Source organism: Abramis brama (assembly GCF_963993115.1).
Source record: "Abramis brama genome assembly, chromosome: 25".
NCBI classification, from domain to species: Eukaryota; Metazoa; Chordata; class Actinopteri; order Cypriniformes; family Leuciscidae; genus Abramis; species Abramis brama.
Window position 1 is genome coordinate 9,371,864 of NC_139987.1, and position 17,556 is coordinate 9,389,419.

Consider the following 17,556-nt stretch of genomic DNA (forward strand, 5'->3'; position numbering starts at 1 on the left):
TTAAATGGGTTTCCTGTCTCCGTGTCCTTACCGACACACCATGGCGATGACCAAGTCTACCTAAGAACCAGTCCACCTTCACTACAATTTTATTTGAACATGTTTTTCAAAACTGCTGCTACTAATTTCTTTAGGGGAAAATATTTTAATGAGGAATTAATTATTGAGTGGACCTTTAAACAGCTTCTTCCTGCTTTGTGTATTTAATAAGTCAGACTCTGATGCCTCTTTTTGGTTCTTTAAATGAAATGCCTCCTAAGTGCCACACAGGTTTTTTGCTAATTAAAAAGGTTTTCAAGAAAGAAAATGTAAAGTCTCTTATGCACACCTGCACGTGTTTAAAAACACAGTAAAAAAGGGAATAAAAAAAAAAAAAAAGTTTTACAAATTAAAATAACTTTCTATTTGAATATATTTTAAATTGTAATTTTTTCCTGTGATGGCAAAGCTAATTTTTCAGTATATTTACTCCAGTCTTCAGTGTCACATGATCCTTCAGAAATCACCCTAATATGCTGATTTGCTGCTCAAGAAACGTTCTTATTATTATCAATGTTGAAAGCAGTATGCTGCTTATTATTTTTAGGAAACCATGACACTTTTTTTTGTTAGTTAGTATTGTTAGTTAGTAAAGTAATCCGTTACATTACACATTTAAGGTAATATGATCTGATTACTTTTTGATTAGTTTTAGATTACTTTTGACCTATCTCGTCTATGACATTGAATTAAATAGGATAATATTGTGCCATATTGATATAAAAATACAAAGAGCTTTGTTATCACCATCAACAAGTGCATTAAATATTACATTACGTCAGGGTTTCTCAGACTGGGGTTCGTGAAGGAACTGCAGGGGGTTTGTGAGTTTAATGAAAAGCAAATAATTAAATAAATCATAAAATATTTAAATGAAAATAAATAATTTTAAAATAATAAAAATGTGTTTTGAAAGACGAAAGCCTTCCAAAGACAGCAATAAATGACTTGTTGAGTGATAATTCAAATAATAATCAAATGTTTGTCAGGAGTTGAATCGATGTGCAATGTTGAGGAGAGACACTTCTTAAAAATAAAATGATTTCTGTAAATCCAGTTGTCAAATGCTTTAATGCTTTGTTTCCAAACATTTTTCCATGTTATAGTCTCTCTGTAAAAAAAAAAAAAAAAAAGTTGCCGCCTTAAATTTTAAGTACAACCAACCTAGATGTTTAAGTAATTTTAACTTAAATTACATTCAACTGACTTACAAAAATGAATTGAATCTTGTAAAACTTAAAAATGTCTTAACTTATTTTGATGAGTTAAAGCAATGTAAAAACATGTTGTCATAACGTATTAATCATATGTTTACAGTGTGTGTGCAATTTTACAAAACTAGAAGACTTTCTGAATGTAAATAAGCAATATGTTTTTTTTTTGTTTGTTTTTTTTTTTAGAAAAGAACATTTAAAACATGAAAAAAAAAAAGAAATTGGGAGAATCAATAAATTATGAATGATTTACTGCCATTGTGTAAAAAAAGATGTAATCAAGTCATCAATAAAAAAGTAACTGTAGTCTAAGTATTTTAAAAAGTAATTTAATCTAATTACAAGTACTTAATTTTTGGAATCTAATTACGTAATCCAGATTACATGCAGTGTGTCATGTAACACAACCAGCCATTCAACTGAGTTACAGTCATGAGTTATGCTGTCATGACAATCAGCTGTCAATCAAGACAATCTTGTTTTGGGTTTCTGTTAAACATGCAAAAACATGATTGGCACTGTACTGCGAGTTTAAAGGCTACGAGTAAAAAAAAGGTGCTCATATAAAAAGCTCACGGGTGCTCATCTCTATTCTCTCAAAACCGCCACATGAAATGTTTCAGGGCTATTTACAAAAAGTCTGGCTTTGGCACACTGCAGCAAGGGCAATCAGAGCAGACGTTCCTCTGTGGAGCGAGGTTCTCTCTGGAACGAATGACTGCAGTGGTCAAGTTTGGAGCCCTGGCAGCCCGAGTGTCCTGGAGGTCTGGCACTCGTGTGTGATCGGGCCTCTTCACACTGTAATTAAACTGCCGTCCCTCAAAAGTCTGTCAACACAAGAGACCGTTCCAAGAGAGAACTGAATGCCAAATGCACTGTCCTCTATATAGTCTGATTATAGTGCCCAAGCTATTTCTCTTCTTATATCTTTAAACTTCAGTGCTAATCCTATTGCAAATATCAATAGTGAAGTGTATTAGATTTTAGCTGCCATCACATGAAAGGCAAAATGATGATGCCCTTCATCCTGGTTGCATCTAATGCATTTCTGTTTTTATAAGGCCAGTATTGGCAGCGGTTATCTGTTTAGACTGATCCGAAATCAGTTTTGAAGAAATAATGCAATAGTTTATGGCCTGACAAAGAAATCTGCTCACTGTTTAGCAAGTATGGATCGATACTGAAATATTTCAATGGTGCAAGACTGCCACCTGCTGGTAATTTCGTCATTACATCCGTGCTGTTCACATTTGTTCAGAGTTTTTGAGCAACACTGCCAATAAGTCTGTTGGATGGGCAAAGCAACCATCTGTTACCATATTCCTTGTTATGTTTAACAGAGCATACTTCAGAATGTGCCTTCCCCTAATCACTGTTTTGGCACACTGTGAGACTTTGTAATCTTTTATTATTTTAATCGTGCGTCCATATGTTATTTGACATGTGATTTAAAGGGGTCCTATTATGCTTTTCCACTTTTTCAACTTCAGTTAGTGTGTAATGTTGCTGTTTGAGCATAAAAAATATCTGCAAGGTTACAAAGCTCAAGTCCACTCCAAAGGGAGATCTTTTATTGAACAGAATACCCTTTTCAAGAACTACAACAAACGGCTCGTTTGGACTACAATGCGATTTTTCCGGATCTTATGAAGTCACAATGTTTCTCATTTAAATAATCCCTGCCCATGGAATAAGCACAAAAAAGGATGCGAGGCCTTAGAGGCAGAGAAGACAAGTGCTGTCGCTGTCAAAGAGACGCTGTTTTTTCCCACAACGCTTCTAAAACTCATTTGTTTGACCTTCCTAAGGCTGATGAACTTTAGAGTGGTTATTTTATTTATCTGTTCCTGAACATTATTACCCCAACGTTTATCTGTGCGCTGCACATTTTATGGAGAACAGCTTGTTTTCTGTAGCTTTTGTAAGTTCTCACTTTTGTGACACAGTTCACGGTTCCTTAGGAAAATTAACCATGGATTTGTGATCGATTACAGTTTATTACCTTAGTTTTCTAACAAAAATCACAATTAAATGGTGCATAACATCACATCTATAATGTATAAGAAAATGACAAAAAACACACCACTCTGAAACATCCTGTGAAATCCGTTCTGCGTGATCCTCTTATTCGTTAACATTGTCAGGGTCTGAAATTGAAATTGACGACACCCTTAATATTTACACTAGAGAAGAAAACCAGTCATAAGTCGCACGGGTATATTTGTGGCAATAACCAATAATACATTGTATGGGTCAAAATTATCGATTTTTCTTTTATGGCAAAAATCATTAGGATATTAAGTAAAGATCATGTTCCATGCAGATATTTTGTAAATTTCCTACTGTAAATATATAAAACATTTATTTTTGTGAGTGAATGCATCACAATCGCGAACATAAATGAAAAGGTGATTTTCTCAATGTTTCGATTTTTTTACACCCTCAGATTCCAGATTTACAATAGTTGTATCTCGGCCAAATATTGTCCTATCCTAACAAACCATACATCAATTGAAAGCTTATGTATTCAGCTTCCAGATGATGTATAAATCTCAATTTCATAAAATGGACCCATGTGACTGATTTCGTGGTCCAAGGTCACATATACTCTCATATATATACTTGCTTTTCGCACCATTTGTCACTTGTTTTAGAGAACTGCAGCCCAACCCTCTTAAAACTGTGGTAAAGCTCTCATGCATAGCTATATGCAAAGGTCAAAGGTTTTTTTAAATATTTTATTTGAAAATATCGAAATTTGATCTGAAACCAAAATGTATGAAAATCAGAAAGAATGAAAAAAAGACAGGTCTGTCTTGAAAGGTTTATACATTATCCCCTGATTTCACAGACTAGGCTTAAAGGGATAGTTCATAATGAAAATTTTGTCATTAACTTACCCTCAAGTTGTTCCAAGCCTGTATAGATTTCTTTTTACTGTTGGACACAAAATAAGATATTTTGAAGAATGTTGGTAATGTAACCAGACAGTTGACGGCATCCACTGGCTAGCCTCGACTGGTTACCCACATTCTTTAAAATTAAAAGAAAGAAACTCATACAGGTTTGGAACAACTTGAGGGTGGTTCAGTGATGACACAATTTTCTAGCCTAGTCCCAGATTAAAATGCTTGTTTGAGCTGTTTTAACTTAAAGCAACTTGCACTTATATATATATTAAAATATGCCACTGCCATTGTCTCAAGATGCACACAGTAAAAAAAAATAATTATAATTTTTTTAAGACACATTTATAAAAGCTACTAAAACTTAAGCTACTTGAACTAATCCAAGTCCTGTCTCTGAAATCAGGCCTTTAGGTTTTTGATCTTTTGGGCCTTGACTATCCTTCTCAGAACCACAGGAGAGAAAAGCTTTATTATTGTGCTCTACACTCCTCAGTGATACACTTTAGCCTACAGTGTCATTCATACTAAAATATAACTGTTGTTTTTGTATAGCTGAGTCTGCTGTCAGTTGCCTGTACATGTTCTGGGTGTGTAATACATATTTTGTTAGGTGTAATTGTGCTTGCTTGCTTGCTTAAAGCCTAAATACTGTATATAATGACCATAGACAAACAAATGAATCGGGTAAATAATAGTTTATAATAAAATCCTATCCTAAGTATTGTACAAAACAGATGAAGATCAGAGAACAAGGACAAAAGTAGTAAGATATCTGCATAATGAAAGAAGAAGAGGTGGAAGAGATGAAGCATAAGAAAAGCATAAGTGAAGAGCAAAATAAGAGCAACGAATAGCCTATATGCAGGAAACCTACAGCCTCTTAAACTTATGTTTTGGGCTAATAATAAAAGGTCAAACAGACTTATCCATTGTGTCATTGGTTTACCCTGCTGAGGTGAGATGGACATTTAATGATACACGTACTGCATTGTTTTGTTTCAAAAAGTTAAGAAATTGCAGCTGTAATAGGCCACAACTCTATACGCATTCAGCGTGAGATTCACGCAATTGACACTTTTCACACGCTCTCACACCACACATCCATTTTCTCACGCAGAGAAAAATCGTGGAGCAAAGAGGACACTGACACCGACAGACTAGACAGAGCAGGTTACTTTTGATATGAAAAAAATTCTCAGCTCTCAGGTTCTGTCCATTTTATTACGACATTCAGACAAAAAATACCATTTTGGCGCTTGTAAATGTGACGTGACAGACCGCTGTAGCGCCTCAGTTAAGGTAAACCGATCATCTTTTACTTTTTATTTTAAAGATACAGTACAACTTACCGAAAGGTATATGCCTCATACATAGGGTGACCAGACGTCCTGAAAAATTCGGGACAGTCCCGAAATCTAAACTGTTGTCCCGAATCCCGAATCCGGTCCTAATTGTCCCGAAAATTATACTAAAGCAAAATCTTGAGTAGTTATTGTCTGATAAAACATGAAAAACTTGAGTCGTCCTGCAGCCAGCCCCCGCTGCTCATTGGCTGCAGAATCTTTTTTTTTAAGCTCTACAAAGATACATTAGGTGCGAATTTAGATATGCACTGATAAGCTAATTTTCATTCATTCGTTTCGTTGACATGGCTGGTGTACCGGAACCCCAATAAAAAAAAGCTAAAAAGCAAAAACGTCTCTGCAGGTACCGGGAGGAGTGGGTGGGGAAGTATTCATGGATTGCCACAGCCTTAAGCGATGAAAGTAAAGCGTTCTGCAAAGTGTGTAGGAAAGAGTTTGGTGTTTCTCGCGGAGGGGAGGCAAATGTTAGGCTGCATGCTAGCAGCAAACTACACTGTACCAACACCGCGACAGAACAGACCAACACTTTGGTCTCGTCCTTTTTTAAGAAGCAGGATGATTATAAAATAGCTGCTGCTGAGCTGACCTCCGTGTTCCACTGTGTGACCCACCAACAATCATCGCTTGACTGAGCGATGAAGTCAACACCAAAACTGTACTCTGATTATTTCGGCTATAGCTAAAGTCGTCAGCTGCGGCCACACAAAAGCTGAATCACTGGCCAAAACACTCCATTTACCATAATCTAAAAAAAAACAACAGCAACATCCTGCCCGCAAACTGCCCAGCTCACATTACACACAATGCAGTAAAACGTGCCAGCAATGCACTGCAAACAGATGTGGAGACTGTGGAATCATTCAACCATTTCAGCTGTCCTGCCAAGAGAGCTTCCACCCTCAAAGAAATGTTTGAATTTGCTGACATGGAGTACCATACACTGTTGCGCCACGTCCAGACATGCTGGTTGAGCCTGCTCCCTGCAATTGACAGGCTTGTCAACACCTGGCCAGCTGTGCGGAGCTACTTCTTCAGATGGAGGGCGAGCTTGACTTGGATGAGCTCTACCATGAGAGCGGTGTTCTGAAAGAGATATTGCCTCATCTGGAGATACACAGTCACCCTGTAGGTGAGCTTTGGGCACAAGCACCCAGGAGCAGGTATGCCAAGTATGCCACAGTATGCCAAGCTACTGTCTTTCATTTTGAGTATCTCCGTGAGCAATACATACTCAGAATGGGTATTTTCAATTATGAAGAAAAATAAGAGCAACGAATAGCCTATATATGTTTTGGGCTAATAATAAAAGGTAAAACAGACTTATCCATTGTGTCATAGTTGGTGCACCCTGCTGAGGTGAGACGGACATACACGTACTGCATTGTTTTGTTTCAAAAAGTTAAGAAATTACAGCTGTAATAGGCCACCACTCTATATAAATGACATTTATATAGATCAGATTGCAGTGTTGGCAATATTTTAGGTGCCTGGACCGATGTGAGAAACAGGTGCTCATTTAACCTGGTCCGCAGCGAAATCAAAGTAAAAATTAATTTGGTGATGAATTGTGCAGTTCCATAAATACATCCTGGGAAAGACGGGAGTGCTGGCAGCAGTGAAAACCTCTGCGAAATATGCTGGAGTATATCTATGGAAGTAAAATAATGCCAAATGTTTTTGAAACAAAAAAGCCTGCTGAATTGCACTACTTGAAAAAAATAGGCATTGCATTAACCATGCTTGCATTTTAATGCATTGTATTTTTAGGGCTTGCATTTTTATGGGCTGAAATTCAACATGGTTGAATATTTAAGCTGTGAATATTTCAATTAAAAACATTTCAAACACATTTTCATTATTAAAAATTCAATAATCCATATTCACCTTTCATATTTCACTTCCAAAATATTCAAACTGTTTAAAAATACAACCTATAATATTCAACGGGCATTTTTTGGTCCATTTTATTTCGCTTTGCAAATTCGCTTCCACAAATTCAGTGGTTCAAATTCGACAGTACATTCAACATTGACATCCAGGACATGCAAGCGCGTGTTGTTGACGAAGACCAGAGCAACAGTTAGAGCAAGCCATTCATTCATAAAATAAAAATGATTATCTGTGTCAGTATATATGCGGAAAAGATGATAAAGACACAAAAGCTGTGTTTATGTTTCATTCAATAATTTCATTGTTACTTTCCCTGTGTAGCCTACATGTCATCAGCTTTCTCTACCATGAACAGGATTATAATCGGTTTCCCTCAATACCTCATACTCAAGGATTCCCCTTCCGTCGAGACAAAACGCTTTATACAGTAGCTTTATGGACTAATACAGTGATATAAAAGACCAAACTCGCACCTTATTGGGAATGTAGGCTGTAGGCTACTATATCAGGCAAGCAGATGGACTCAAAATATGAACTTAACGTGCAAAGTTTCATGCTGAGCGTTTCGTGATATACTGGCATAAAATCAACACTTGATCAATTAATACTAACACTTTCTTTTCTCTTCTCTTCTCTTCCTCTCTCTCTCTCTCTCTCTCTCTCTATATATATATATATATATATATATATATATATATATATATATATATATATAATATAGTATGCCTGGCTACGTGTATTGCATTATCTTAAACTGGGAAGAATCATAGCACTTGCATATTGTTGTCCTCCTATTGTTAGTTTAACTGTATCACTTTGGATAAAAGCGTCTGCTAAATGACTAAATGTAGCCTAATAAATATAAAATTTGCTTGACATTGGACATTTGCACATTTATGGACCGTCTCCAAAGTTGCATACAACATTGGCATACACGTTTCTAACTTCAATAGCAAACTTTAATTTATTTGAATAAATATCCAAAGGGTGCGCAGTAGGCCTATGCCTGACACTAAATTAACACTTTACAGTTGGTTTTATGACTGCAAGTCGTTCTATTCAAATGCTATTGAAGTTAGAAACGTGTATACCAATGTCGTATACACTTTATTATTTTCCCTAAATGTGCGAATGTCCAACGTCAAGCCAACTTTATGCCAGTCTATCACTGGGAAACGCTCAGCATAGCCTGCATGCAGCACATCGCCACAATATAAAGTTAAGGCAACTAAACAACCAAGATAAATATATGTCAACCTCAAAAATGTAACATTGGATCTGTATATCCGCATCGGGGAATAACATTATAATCTCGTTCACGGTAGAGAAAGATGCATGTAGGCTACAAAAGTAACCGTGAAGACACTGAATTTAACATAAAACCGCCGTCATAATAATCACAAATACACTTAGATTGCTGTAAATGAGTTTTATGAATGACTGGCTTGCTCTAACGGTTGCTGCTCTTCGTCAACAACACGCGCTTTTGCACCTCCTGCTGGTGAGGTCGACTAACAGCAGATGGAGAGTATGCTCGGCAATCTACTGCTTTTCCTGCAGTTCTTGGATGTCAACGTAGAACAGAAATTGCCTGTTGAATATTTTAGGTTGTATTTTTTAAACAGTTTGAATATTTTGGAAGTGAAATATGAAAGGTGAATATGGTGGATTATTGAATTTTTAATAATGAAAATGTGTTTGAAATGTTTTTAATTGAAATATGCGCAGCTTAAATATTCAACCATGCTGAATTTCAGCCCATAAAAATGCAAGCCCTAAAAATACAATGCATTAAAATGCAAGCATGGTTTACAAGTAGTGCAATTCAACAGGCTTTTTTGTTTCAAGAACATTTGGCATTATTTTACTTCCATATATATCTATGTATATGTACTTATATGAATAAAATATGTTTAGTTCAGGTTTGAAATTCATTATCTTTTATTATTAAATAAAACAAATACAATTATTAGGCTATGTAGTCTAATAATACTAAAGTAATAATACCAGCTGATAGGGCTCTCTGTATGTTTACAGCATTATGTGAGATATATTTTTTCTTGAGAAAAATTAACATGTAGGCTATCTACTGTAGCCTAATATTTATCCGAATGAGTCAATATTGAATCAAGATTAAAATCAAATCCCAAGAACTGAACTGAAATCATAAAAATTGTGTTAAGCAATAATACAAACAGTAGCCTACCAGTCATTGTACCATGTACACATTGTACTTAAGAAAATTCTGTTTAGTTACCAAATGTTTTGACAATCACAATTACACCTATTGTGATGCAAATTGTTGTTGTTTTTCAGTTCCTAAAATGTTATATTTGTGATTATTCTGAGAAGTGGTGCATGGGTCTTTTTTCTTTACTGCATACTCTTCTAATTTAACGAAACAATACAATACTTAAATTATTTGTCATTATAAACTTTTTGGTACAGTGTTTAGAACATATTGTGTCTATATGTTTATTCTCAAGCTGGGCCAGTGGGTCCACATTAGAGGAGAGTGGAGAGGAGAGAGGACATGAGGCAGGAGAGGAATGTGAAGAAGAGAGAGGAGATGAGAGTAGACAGGCGAGAGAAGAGAGGAAAAAAGACAGAGGAAAAGAAAGAACACATGGAGAGGATAGAGTACATGGAAGAATAGGAGAGAGTGGAGAAGTAAGAATATACACAGTAGAGGAAAGTGAAAACACTAATCAACAAATTGATTACTACATTCGTCCCCACCATGAAAGCTTAAAGACCTTTTTTCAGTATCATCCTCAACAAACATCAAGTAATCCAGTAGTGCAAAAAATGTTCTGGTGCAAGGATGGCACTAATAGAAGGTGGCTTACTTACCGCCAAGAACGTCATGCATCATGGCAAAATGCTATGCAGACAGAGCAAAGTCAACTGACAAATCTCCCTTCATAAGTGGTATGACTGGAAACATGTGCATCAGCGCATGAACATGAAAGAGGAACCTCTTAGAGGAACATGAAAAGAGTATGGCTCACAAAACTTGTGCAGAAACATACTTTTTATATACCTCTAAATCTGATGTGAAAGACTTACTTAGTGGAAGTCAGTTGTCCTCACACAGGAAACAAATCTGAAAGAAACGACAAGTACTGGAGCATGTAGTTGATGTTGTAAAGATGATTGGCAAAAGAGGCCTTAGCTATAGGTCAGAGAATGAGGCTGCATACATGCTTGATGACTTCAATATTGACCATGGTAACTTCTTGGAGGTTATAGTCCTGTTAAGCAAGTATGACATCTGTCTAAAAGAGCATTTAAAGGAATGCATTAAACAATCCAAGAAGATTCATCAAACTGGGGCAAAAGGCAAAGGTTCCCTGGTTTCGTTACTGTCAGCAAGAACTGTTAATTCTGTCATTAACACCATTCTGCAGCTTATCCAGGAGACCACTGTGAGAGACATAAAGAATGCTGAAATGTTCTCACTTCAGATTGACACCACGCAATACATCACCTCACAAGACCAGTGTTCTGTTGTTGTACGATATGTTACAGACAACATTTACGAAAGGCTTATCAGCATTGTCAAGTGTAAGGAATCTACTGGACAATATTTTGTCAGTCTTGTTTAAGAGCTTGCTGAGAAGCTCAATTTAGACCTGAGCAAGTGCATCGGACATGCTACAGATGGTGCTTCTAATATGCAAGGCCAATACAAAGGCTTTTCTACTCAGATGTCCAAAGTGGCACCAAATCAAGTGCATGTTTGGTGTTATGTGCATGTAATCAACCTAGTTCTGGCTGACACAACCCAAACAGTAATAGAAAGTGGTTCACTGTTTGCAGTTCTCAATGATATTGCTCTGTTCTTTCGCGAGTCATACAAAAGGATGAATGTGTGGGAAAGTGAGAGCCAGGGCTTGCACCAGAGGTGACGCTCACCAATTGGCGAGTGGGTGGGTGGTGGGTCAAAGATAATGCTCTCAGGAAAGTGTTTGGATCATTTGCAAATCCAGATAATTGTCTCTATAATAATAATTAATAATTCATTACATTTATATAGCGCTTTTCTCGGCACTCAAAGCGCTTTACATAGAAGGGGGGATCTCCTCAACCACCACCAATGTGCAGCATCCACCTGGATGATGCGACGGCAGCCATATTGCGCCAGAACGCCCACCACACACCAGCTTACTGGTGGAGAGGAGACAGTGATGAAGCCAATCAGTATATATGGGGATGATTAGGAGGCCATGATGGACAGAGGCCAAGGGGCAAATTTGGCCAGGATGCCGGGGTTACACCCCTACTCTTTCGAAAGACATCCTGGGATTTTTAATGACCACAGAGAGTCAGGACCTCGGTTTAACGTCTCATCCGAAGGACGGATGTCCTATGTGGATGTCATCCTTGCATTGACAGCAATACAAGAGGACATGACCATGAAAACAACTGCTCGCGTTCAACCACAAGGATTTGTTGAGGCTCTGCTTAAGTATGAGATGATACTGACAGCAAAAACCTTCCTCAGGATATTTGAGCAGACATCACCAATGTCCAAATACCTCCAAACACAAGGGATGGATATTTTGTCTGCCCACAGGATGGTTATGGCAACACATGAAAGCCTGAAAAGCATGTCAAGAGACTTTGCCTCAGTCAATGCAGCTGCAGGGAAATTTGTTCTGTGGGCAAGATTCCTCATGCTGAAACTGTCACAAGTCCAGAAAAGGTTTATGAAGTCACAGTCCATAATCAGATCATGGACACAACTACTGAGACGTTGCACAGGAGGTTTCTGGGTCACGGAACACTCTATGCTGACCTTGAATTTCTAGACCCCAGGAAGTTCACTCAGTTAAAGACGTCCTCTCTTCCACCATTGATGTTCCAAGAGCTCAGAAAATGTCTGTTGAGGTTTGACAGTGAAGCAACTGCAGGGAATTTACAATGTGAATTTAGAAATGTTGCTCTACAGTGGGAAAAATTTAAAATGTACAAGGTCAAAACATTGGAAGACAAGACCGAAGATGAGGGGGTTGAAATCCGATGCAAGGAGTGTTCCTCGTGTAAAGAATGCCCACTGTGTTGCTACCAGATTCTCGGGAGGTTCAATCTGATGTCAAATGCCTACCACCTCCAAGGTCTGGCATACAAGTTCCTGCTCACCCTGTCCATCACTCAGGTTGCCTGTGAACGTACGTTTTCAAAGCTTAAGTTCATTTTTTTTTTCAACGCTTAAGTTCATTAAAACCAGACTGAGAAGCAAGCTCTCACAGGAGCACTTGGAAGATTTTATGTTGATGGCAACGGAGAGGGACATCCTTTTCTCTCTTGACTCTGATGTGATCATTGACAAAGTTGCAGAGAAAAGTGAACTGTTTACTAAGCTTCTTTTACAGCAGAAATTGTGTACCCTAAGCATTTTTTTTTTTTTTATTAGAATAATAAGCAGCACATAAATTAAGACCTTTAGTTATTTACAATAAAGCCTGATAAAATCATTTGCATTTCTTGTTTATTATTTTAATCGTTTTTCTTGGTTTTGATAGTAAATAATTCTAATCAGTCATTTTACATGCAGATTAATGCACGTATAGACATGCAGTGTGTGTGTGTGTGTGTGTTTACATGCGTAGTGGGCTGGTCTGGATGAAGTCCAGGGCTGAATTTTTGTCTCAGTCCAGCCCTGGTGCACCAGCTAGTGACTGGTCAATGTCAGATAAATGAAAATAGATACGGGGTGTTGTTTTGACACCTTTAAGACCTTAAAAAAAGATCTTGCATTATTTCATGTCTGCAGAGATGGAAACAGACATATTTTGATACAAAGGCACATCATCACATAATCAATTCTTATGGAAAATGCACCCACTTGATCTTACAGCACAGAAGAGACACCAAAGACCTTACATTTAGAAATAATCAAACATATCAGAGCAGCATACAGTAGAAAATATATAAATAAATGTTTAAAGAAATATGAAAAAAGAAATAAGATGTTTTAAAACCATTTTAAGACCATTTATGCGTCTATGATTTCCATACTGGTTGTGGTTGAATGTTTGTGTTCGCTTACTTCCCTATTAATTTGGAGTATAATTTCACATCCACAGCTGCCCACACAGCCAGTGAGCCAGGCAAGATGATCACCGTAGTTTAGTTACATCATCATCCCACAGCATCCAGCAATGAATGGCCAGTGCTGATGACGTCACCACAGGGCGGGGTTGCGCCATTTTGAATGTTGAGAGAAGTGCAGGAGCAGGAGGAGGATAGAGCTGAGGAGGAGGGTGGGTTGCAGGAAGAAAGCCAGAGAAAGCTTAAGATTTAAGAGTGAACTAAAGGACTACCGAGAAGAGCTTCTTTCCGAGGTTCGTCTTCATCCATTCCCAGACGAACTGCTTGCAATAAAATAAACCCGGCAAAGTTATCTGGATAGTTCTGAGACCAAAAATTAGCAGCAGCAAGCGAAGGTAAGAGCCGGAAGTGACGAAATAGCGGGCCCTGAAGCGTGATTTTCCTTCAAAATACAACTAGAATAATCTGAACTTTTATTAAAGTTTAATATAAATATTATGTAATAAAATGGAATAATGTGAAATAAAGCTTTTTGTTATATATATAATTACATTGTAAATATTTTATTTTCAAAATGGTGTAATGATATTTATTTTATATGGCACATCAAATAATCACTAATAATCTAAATAAACGGCACTCTGAAATGAAGTTATTTGGTATATTTTACATTCACTTCAGCATCATGATCTCGGTATGATGTATTAATAGATTTGTAAATAATGTATCAATTTAAGGCAGATTAATATATGAATTTAATTAAGTTTTTATTTTCAAAAATGTTAATGCAATTTTATACTGTGAATCAAATTATGGGAGTTCTTGTATCTTTAATGTGTGTGTGTGTGTGTTTTTCTTTTCTTTTTTAATGAAAATCAAAAAGAACATTCAATGTTGGCACATCATGATGTACATCAAGCATCTTTAGACAGAATAAAATGGGCATTGCTCCACTGCACGGTGGCAAAACACCAGAGATGCCTGCTATATAAAGTTCTTTGGCATCATTTACCTTCCCTTCAGTATTAAATATTTCAGTATAATTTACTGTTAAATGAGTTGATTGAAAAATAATGTACAGATTGATAGATAGGTTCAAGGAAGAATCTATCAGCCCCAATGGATGAAGAAAATAATAAAATAAATAATACGCATGAATACATTGTTACAGTAGACAATACAGATTTCCAGAAACATTGCATTGTGCAAATATGTATATATGAATCCATGTAGGCAGACAAGACCCAGAAGTGCCTCTTGAAAAACTGTAATGGAAAAACAGGTGACTCTTGGTATTCCAAGATTTGCAGAATAACTCATGGAATAGGTTCCTTGCATACAGTACAGGAGGACTTTGCTGTCAGTTTGTTTTCCTTGCAAAAAGGAAAACTGTAACACAGCAAATAATTCTGTGTTACTTGAATCAGGGTTTTTCGATCTTTCAGATGCCACGGACCACAGAATATGATCATGCTCATGTGAGGGACCACATCCTTAAATTTAAAAGACAGCTATATATTTACACATATAAATTCCCATTTATACTGTGATTTTTATATATATATGGGGGGGGGGGATTACTGAGAATGCAGTAAATCTCGTTACCAATCAGATGTTCATTCACTTTTATCACTAAATCTAGTAATTCGATTTGCTTTTTGTTCCCTTTTTATTTAGATTGCTACATTTTTCAGAAGTCCAAGCACTCTTATTTTGAAAAACTGCATTTCCGGCGGCTCTCTTGGAAATCTTGCCCTGGTCGCTGCCTTCACACTGCTTATCAAGACTAGGGTCCGACATCGCCACTCTCGCCATGGCAGGTAACTTGACACGTTTATGAGCTGCTCAAGCAGAGATTGCATGAAACCAATGTGATTATAGCCATTTCTTCTATCTGTTAGAGTGAGCGCAGCGGTTGTACGGAATCCATCATCGGAATCTCTGATTCACTGACAGTAGCCTTAGCCATGTAGCTGCCTCGTTTCCCTCCAGTTAGCCAGCAAATCATATTTCAGTCGGTTTTACTCATAATGTAACCAGCGTTTGGGCTTGTGTTCAGCGGTACTGAGGCTTCTCTGTGATCGTGCTTGGTGTTTTACTGATGAGCTGCATTTGCGTGGGAATCTGTCTGGCTAACCCACTCATCAATTGTTAGCGGGGATGCGCGGTCAGGCTACGTGATTTTTAATATGTCGGTTATACAAATGAATCGGCGTTGGGTAACATGTCCTGCTTCTTCTTCTGTATATATGTACGTATCACCTGGCCTGATGTATAAATCTACTCGACATCTCGGCCTCTTTAAATCGTCACCTCCATTAAACTAGCGAAGTTTAACCGGCATCTGCAGAGTCATGTGGAGTCAATCCTCCGCGCGCTTCCCTCTGTGTCTTTAAACCGTTAAAATCACCGAGATCCGCATGAATGACAAACCTAAATGTTTTCCTCTGTCTAGCATTTTAGTGCATTAGTCTTATATTCAAAAGATATAAATCTTAAAGATTAGTCGTGACGCTAAAGGGGTGGGTGGATTCAGGTTTTATGGTTTAAGAATTGTAATAGATTTTTTATAATTGAATTTATGTTTTCATATTTTAAGAATTTATACACACACATACATGCATACATACACACACACACACACACACACACACACACATATATATATATATATATATATATATATATATATATATATATATATATATATACACCCACACACACGTGCATACAAGTATTCGGTTTTAACAGAATTTACCAAAAAATACTGAGTTATGGTAGTGAAGTACTATTACTCAAATACTTAGGGCGTTTGTTGATTCTGTCATTCGGTCTCCTGTAGCCACTTGCCCCGTGAACAAACCCAACCAGTTTCGCTCTGCCTCAAACAGCCACTCGGGATTTGCCTCAGCCCAATTCTCCACCTCATTAAAAAATGATGCAAGAGCTATCTTTAAAAATTGATATGAATTATTGCGAGTGTAGACCCTATTATAGTATTGTTTCCTAACATTTTTGGGTGAAGGAAGGGTAAATTTGGTTATTCAGACAAGAGCTCTCTGCCTCATTTTCACGCTGACTACTGTGCATCAGTAGTGCCATCGTCAGTGTAGGATTACTGTTATTTTTCTTATTTTGTGCTATGGGAGGTTTTTTTTTTTTAATATTAAATCCAATATAAATGTTCCTTATAGGTTTCTCATATTGTTTTAACCTGCTTTTCTGATTTCAGGAGCCGGAGGCGGGGGAAACGATGTGCAGTGGTGCTTTTCACAAGTGAAAGGGGCGATCGATGATGACGTAGCCGAAGGCGAGTACCTGTCTGAATAGTATCTTCCTGTCTAAGCGGGGGATTCATGGACAAGACTTTATGCCGATAATCAAAGTACAATCAGAAAGACGATAGTTGTGTCCCAAATACTGTGTTCTACACTAGTGGTTCTCAACTGGTTTGTCCATGGGACCCATTTTCCCATGGTCATTAGGCCATGACCCAATTTTTTTCGAAATCTGACATAATTCCTAAATGTATGTATCGGGCCTAATACTAACTTTTTTTTCCACACCTGCCAATGAAAATGTACTGGCCATAAATATTTTTCACCGGCCATGAAACGGCAGTAAAAGCAGTAATGACACCAAAATTTTAGATACCAGTGAAAATCACAATCCTCTATTCCAGTTTTGATACCACAGCTAAAACAATGGAATTGTTTGGAATTTGGAAACCTTACCATTCTGCTATGCAAGGAAAACTGCTGCTTTGAGTACATTAAGTGTCCAACTTTTTTCGCTTAGTGCATCATCCAGGTATTTAATGTGCACTACTTCTAATAGGAATTGTCAGTGTGAACACTACAAAATGAGCAGTGCACATATACACAAATTGAGACAGTTGTTATGCTTATTAACAGTGCTAGACAATGGTGAAGGGAACAGCTTGCATATCGGACTAGCTTCCTCTTAACAGCAGGATGTCAAGTGGTAGATTGTTTGACCTGTAATTCTTCAGACCTCACTCTCCAAGAGTCCTGCCGCCCATTGTGTCTCTAGCAGCCAGTCGGCTAATTTCAGACATTAAGC

The 17,556-nt window shown here is 37.3% G+C and overlaps 1 protein-coding gene across 2 annotated transcripts in view; it reads left to right on the plus strand.

Moving 5' to 3' along the window:
• The first annotated feature begins 13,634 nt into the window (after positions 1–13,634).
• The window catches only part of ppp2r2ab (protein phosphatase 2, regulatory subunit B, alpha b), a 31,245-nt gene continuing 27,323 nt past the window's right edge, over positions 13,635–17,556 (plus strand). Inside the window, exons 1-3 of one of the 2 annotated variants that reach the window (XM_084104842.1) lie at positions 13,635–13,868; positions 15,151–15,293; positions 16,706–16,783. In XM_084104842.1, the coding sequence (XP_083960968.1) occupies positions 15,287–15,293; positions 16,706–16,783 (85 nt within the window). In that variant the 5' untranslated portion in view covers positions 13,635–13,868; positions 15,151–15,286. The remainder of the gene's footprint in view (positions 13,869–15,150; positions 15,294–16,705; positions 16,784–17,556) is intronic. The other variant, XM_084104843.1, reaches the window with a different exon arrangement.